This window comes from Helicoverpa armigera, chromosome 24 (genome assembly GCF_030705265.1).
Source record: "Helicoverpa armigera isolate CAAS_96S chromosome 24, ASM3070526v1, whole genome shotgun sequence".
NCBI lineage: Eukaryota > Metazoa > Arthropoda > Insecta > Lepidoptera > Noctuidae > Helicoverpa > Helicoverpa armigera.
This window is the reverse complement of record NC_087143.1, coordinates 5,509,632-5,516,497: the sequence shown is the minus strand read 5'-3', so window position 1 is coordinate 5,516,497 and position 6,866 is coordinate 5,509,632. Positions and strand designations below refer to the sequence as shown.

The 6,866-nt window shown below is 42.8% G+C and overlaps 1 protein-coding gene across 1 annotated transcript; it reads left to right on the top strand.

Annotated features, from left to right (window-relative positions):
- The first annotated feature begins 3,681 nt into the window (after nucleotides 1-3,681).
- Nucleotides 3,682-4,910, top strand: LOC126053905 (uncharacterized). Its single transcript, XM_049837347.2, has one exon. It carries the CDS (start codon nucleotides 4,013-4,015, stop codon nucleotides 4,898-4,900), a length of 888 nt encoding a protein of 295 aa, XP_049693304.1. The 5' UTR covers nucleotides 3,682-4,012; the 3' UTR covers nucleotides 4,901-4,910.
- Nucleotides 4,911-6,866: the final 1,956 nt, after the last annotated feature.

Genomic DNA, 6,866 nt, shown 5'->3' with positions numbered 1-6,866 from the left:
TGTTTCCCTAACCTTTTACTCAGTCATTGGTGTCTAAAGTACATCAATATCGGGCTTATATTTTTGTTCACAACTTGACCCTTCACGTCATTTCCTCCAAAACGGGAACGGGATCAAAAGACCAAAACTGCGTCCTCAGCTAACACTCAAAAGCTACAAAATGGACCGTCTTGCTTGCCAACAATGAAAAAGGCGACATTTCCAACATCTATAGATACAGTGATACAGTTAATACGTATCTTGTCGCTTCTGTAACAGCCCTACACATTTATAGCTAGAAGATTAGTGAAAACCTTTTGCTTGCCGTAATGGACCGCCGTTTAAAAAGCTACCGTACCGTCACTTTTCGACAGATTAATGGATCCATGCTGAGAGCTGTTAAGTGGTTTATGAAAAGTCTTGCGCTGTAAAATATTAGTTGTTGCTTCGTAAATTTTAGTTTTCATCCATCATACATGTTAGTTTGAAATGAGAAGATATTTAGACCGTAAACGTTGGCTATGGTCAGTCAGTTCATGGATTATGAAACATATTTACAAGCACGTGGATCATGGATATAAAGTTGTGAATCTGGATGTATACAGGATGAGGACGACAAAAACAAACGAAGTGAGTAGTGTGAACGATAATCTTGGTGAGTGAGTTAACTTACGAGATGATGTCGAAGAGAGAAGTATGATAGAAGAAGACATACTGCACCAACCACATATAAAAATTGGAGGATGATGATTTAGTATCCATGAGATAATTTTATACAGCGTAGCTGCAGCTGTTTAAAGTATTTAATATTATCAGAGTTTTAAAGGTTAAACTTCTTTGTTCTGCCTCCATCACAACAAACTCTATAAGTAGGATAAGTATTTCGTTTTATTAACTCCAATATTCCGCGAAACAATTTTGATTAAAACGCAAAGCTCTTACAATAAGAAACTTATTTAATAAGCTGTTTCAACGAGAAGGACTAAATACAAATATGGGAAGCAAAGTTTCTTGTTTGAGATTAAGTTAATATCAAGTGTGTGTTTATCTTTGGGATATGAATACGTGTATAAGCCTTTGTTTTGTGTATGTTTGTAGATATTGTTCTTAGCTCCAAGGGCTGTATTTTGAAGTATTAAGTTTAATGCGCAAAACCTGGTGAGAGTAATAGAAATAAGTCCATTATGAAAAAGCGATGTAGGTAAGTACATACCTAATTGTGCGTCGAAACTTGTTTTTTTGGAGATGAAGAAAAAACACAATATCGCGGCACAAACTCTGGTCTTAGAATGTTAATGTAGTTAGTCATTGAAATGGTACTTCTTTTAACATAGTGGTATGTAGTCCATGTTGAATTATTAATTCACATATTGGTGATGTACCGGAGTTGCAGAAAAAAGAAGTAACAGAGCAGAGTCTATTTACAAAACACTTATGTATGTTAGTATGTGAATCTTTCGAAACCAATAGGTACGTTTACCTACTCTTCGAATATGTTTTAGTAAGGGTCCATCAAAATAGAAACACCAAAATCTGTAGGACCGAAATGTAGAAATTATCCCACATTAAATACAGAATGAGAAATATCTAGAACAAAAGACAATGGTCATAATAAAACAACAGCATTGCAGGTGTAAAATATTTATTACGAAAGTTTATAATGAAATAGTCGGTCCCTCGAAACTTCGTTATAGACAGAGATAGGCAAGCTTATGAAAATAAGTGGAAACTTACTGGTGGCACACTGGGCGTTTGTTAAGGTAAGCTATTTATATAATTTAGCAAATAGGATTCTTATTTATTGCTAGCTTCTGCAAGCGGTTTCACCCGCGTCCCAAGGTAACTGCTTCGCGTAGCCGGAAAACTATCCTTCTCCCGGGTCTAAGCTACCTCCCTATAATTTTCAGCCTAATCGTTCCGGCCGTTTACATGTGATGGCATGACCAAAGTATATAGGGGTTCATTTTTATGTATCATCATCATCTCAGCCATAGGACGTCCACTGCTGAACATAGGCCTCCCCCTTTGATCTCCACAGATACCTGTTGGAAGCAACCTGCATCCAGCGTCATCATATTTAAATAGATTTTAATTGGCTACCGATAAAGTGTCAGTTAGTTATAGGATAGTTAATGCTGTCTGTCAAATAAAGGCTGCTTGTAATTTCTTCCAGATAATGTTATCTGGGACCACTAAAACCAAAGGTTAAAGTGTATATGTAATCTGTCAGATAGGAAGCCATGAGTAAACAAAGAGACACCGGTGCGAAAACTTGAAAAAAAAAACTTTATAAAAAAATAAAATAGAACATTCTTCTCTTCTAAAAAAATCTTATCCAATTTACATAAAAAACTGTTCACTAATAAGGTTTTAATCACAGACTCCTGTTGTGCTGACGGCCTTACAAGCAAAGCCCCTCGTTTCGTTGAAGCGCGAAATGGAACGTGCAAGTTGTTAGCAGTCTGTCTTCTAACAAAAAGAGATCTCGACGAACTACCGCGCGCTTCTTAAAGTATAAAATTGTTTTTCATATTATTTCCCATTTTAGTTGGAAACTCTAGAAGTTTGTTATGAACTTTTGAAGATGTAATGTTATCAAGTGTTAGTCTTGCTGTTTTGGTGTTGAAACTATTTCATCTGTCGATTAAAGTCAGGCTGTTTTCTTTGAAAATTCTTAGTAGTGAGAATTTGTTCTAATTGATGCAAAAGCTAGCCCGTAAATATTACTGGTGAAATATTGTTGTTCACTCTTCGAGGAATTGAGTAATTATTTTAGTACACGGATATTACTCAACATTTCAAATCTGTTGCTAGCTCCACATCCAAATAAACCACTAAATCCACATCCAAATCCAAATCCAAACTAATATTATAAATGCGAAAGTAACTCTGTCTGTCTGTCTGTCTGTCTGTCTGTCTTTCTGTCTGTCTGTCTGTCTTTTCTTCACGCCTAAACTACTGAACCGATTTGTGTGAAATTTGGTACAGACATAGTTTGAAACTTGAGAAAGGACATAGGATAGTTTTTATTACAAAAAAAAATAAAAATAAAATTATTCCGGACATATAGCGCCATCTATTGGTCAAATCAAAAATCTGCTGGTAGACACTATTCCACGCGAACGAAGTTGCGGGCAAAAGCTACTAGTTTATTATAAAGCTGAAAAGCTTTCTTGTTATAAAATAGTGCGTTCAACACTGTGGCAAAAATCTTCCGTATTTTATCGGAAAATTTAATTCATGTCATTAGATGCATACTTCTCGTCATGTTTATTAAAGCAATGAGACACGTTTACAATAGGAAGTTAAGCAGAACTTGAATGGTATAATATACCTCCCTACTTACTTATGTACCCAAAGATATGTTTAATTAAGTGTCTATCTGTGTTTAGGCGATGTAACGCTCCATCAAGCACCGCCAAGTGATCGATAACTCGCTAAGTTTACTCGTGAACTAGATACCCACTCGACTGTGTTATTGTTCCGTTTAAGACGTTTATTTTTGTTCTGTATTTACATTTACATACCTATTTATAAGGGAAGAGGTAATTTACAAAACGATTATCAGATTTACCTACGGGTATTTTAGTGCTGTGAGAAAACATATAACAAACGGGCAGTGTTTCCTACCTCCCCAGACCGTGGGATTGTCCGAAAGAGTTACCGCAGCCCTGGTACATAACGAGCTTAAGAAGGAACATGGTGGTGTAGCTGCAATACATACATGCGCGCGCCGCAACAGCGGGCGCCCCACTGAAGTCTCGCGCGCCACGCTACCCATATTTATAACGTTTCGTTCGAGCGCTCTCATTGGCCAGCGCGGATCGCGATAGATTCGCGCCCTATACTACGAAATCATTGTAATAGCATTTAAATAGGCAGGCATTTTAGTAAAATATATTCATTCTTACCTCGACTGTGGAGTTTGATTTATCTTACACCTATCAGCGCTACAGTGGTGACCCCGACGTGATTCCGCCTGCCTAAACCAGTGTTGTCTGACTACTCCATAACAAAGAAGACATCCTTCAGCATGGCGAGCAGCGGTGACCAAGCTCAAGCTCCGGCCACAGTCTCCGGGCTATCAACGGCTCAGCGCATCCCACTTATTTGGCGCGATCGGATTCGTCTGTGGTTTGCTCAATTCGAAGCCATCATGTCGCCACAGAAGAAAGGCGACCAAGGCATGTACGAGGTCCTCGTCGGGCAACTCGAGAGACAAGACCTTGACGAGATCAGCGACATCATCCTGCGTCCACCCGAGAAGAACCGGTATGAAACGCTGAAGAGCCGGCTGCTGCAGGTATATGATGAGTCCGAGCAGAGGCAAGTTCAGCGGCTTCTGTCTGAAATGGAGCTCGGTGACCTGAAGCCATCACAGTTACTACGTCGCATGAAGAATCTCGCCGCCGACAACATCTCCGACTCCACGCTGCGTGTTATGTGGACGAACCACCTGCCACAGTCCATACGCGCAGTCCTCGCCGTCAGTGACAATATCGCGAAGCACTCTGACCTCCACGAGCTCGCGGTGATGGCGGATAAAATCCTGGAACAAACTCAACCACCTGGAGCAGTTGCCGCAATTTCGGTCCCACCACCTCCCCACGCATCCACATCAACGTCATCATCCATCGAAGCCAAGATCGAGATGCTCATCGAAGAAATCGCCGAACTCAAAGCATCGCAATCGAGTCGCCGCGATCGCAGATCGTTCGACAAATATCAATCAAGGTCACGTTCGCCTAGCCGCTCGCGCCACAAGCGCGCGCCGCGCATGCGTAGCAACACTCCGCGCCGACTTCAAGGACAAGCAAACGTCTGTTACTACCATCGTCGCTTCGGCGCAGACGCGCAGCGCTGCACGCGTCCCTGCGAGTTTGAAAACGGCGTCAAACCTACTTCGATGGCGGGAAACTAACCCGTGCGTTGGACGAGGCGGGAACCGGCGCAAGAAATACTTCGTACCGCCTATTTATAACAGACAGAAACTCCCGTCTGTCATTTCTTATCGATACCGGCGCAAATGTCTCCGTGATTCCACGAAAAAAAGGCGGCAAACAAAAACCGAGCGACTTCTGTTTGTACGCAGCGAACAACACACTCATCTCTACCTACGGTGAAAAAACGCTGCAACTCGACTTCAACCTACGAAGACCGTACAGCTGGAAGTTTATCATCGCAGAAGTCAGCAAACCCATCATCGGTGCAGATTTCCTGAAGCATCACCAGTTGCTTGTCGACATAGCCGGACAATGTCTAGTCGACAAAGTAACGAAACTCACCGTGAAGGCGCCAATCTCGTACACATCTGAGCCGACCGTGAGAAGTATCGACGTTGACCAACCATATCACCAGTTACTCAGCAAGTTTCCCGACATACTCCGACCATCGTGCATGAAGGAAATACCAAAACATCGTGTAGAACATCACATCGAAACTACTGGTCCGCCTATTCACAGCAAGACTAGGCCATTACCTCCACATCGATACCTCGCCGTGAAGAAGGAATTTGAAACGATGATGCAGCAAGGAATTTGCCGTCCAAGCAAAAGCCCATGGTCCAGTCCACTGCACGTCGTACCTAAAAAGAACGGCGATATCCGCGTGTGTGGCGATTACAGAAGGCTGAATGACGTCACGAAACCAGACCGTTACCCCGTGCCACGACTCAAAGACTTCACCTACCTACTGCACGGCAAGAAGATCTTCAGCACGTTAGACCTAAATCGTGCTTATCAACAATTACCAGTCTATGAACCCGATATCGAGAAAACAGCCATCACTACACCATACGGCTTGTTCGAGTTCCCGAGAATGTGTCCCGGTCTAAAAAACGCCGGACAGACATTCCAACGGTTCATACATCAAGTACTCAACGGATTAGACTTCGCGTTCCCATTTATTGATGACGTCATCATAGGCTCCGAGAACGAAGCTCGCCACATGCAAGATCTACAGGAAGTTCTACACAGACTGAACGAGTACGGTATCACCATCAACCCGTCTAAATGTGTCTTCGGTCAAGAAAGCGTCAAGTTCCTCGGGTACGAAGTGACAAGCGAGGGGATCAAGCCACCTTTAGACAAGGTCAACGCCATCACTGCTTACCCCCGACCCGAGACAGTGCACGACTTACGTCGATTTATCGGCATGGTGAACTTCTATCGGGACAGCATACCTAACGCTGCCCGCATACAAGCACCACTCAACGCGTACCTACGAAATTCCAAGAAACGCGATAAAACGAAAATCGACTGGAATAATGAAGCATCGCAAGCGTTTGAGTTATGTAAAGCCAGTATACAAAACGCAGCTTTACTCGCGCATCCGTCTCCTTCTCCCGCCGACGCTATCTCTCTCATGTGCGACGCATCGAACACCTGTGCCGGCGCCGTGCTACAACAACGTGTAAACAACAAGTGGATACCTCTCGGCTATTTTTCGAAGAAATTCACCGATACGCAACAAAGATATAGCACATTCGACCGAGAATTGTTATCCATCTACATGTCCATCAAACACTTCAGAAAAATGTTCGAAGGAAGAGAACTGGTTGTTTACACGGACCATAAACCGCTCACCTACGCCATTCGCAAGCCACCGTCCGACAATGATACGCAGCGACGCACGCGTCAGCTGTTATTTATCAGCGAGTTCACGACGGACATTCGACATGTGAGCGGAGTAAACAATGTTGTCGCCGACGCACTTTCACGCATCGAAACCGTCGACCTACCATCGCCAATCAACTACGACGACTTATCACAAGCGCAAGAAAGAGACAGCGATATACCCGATTTATTGAAGCAAACAAATATTCAACTCAAGAAAATCGTCATGCCCGGTACAAACAAGCCAATATTCTGCGAAACATCTACGTCACA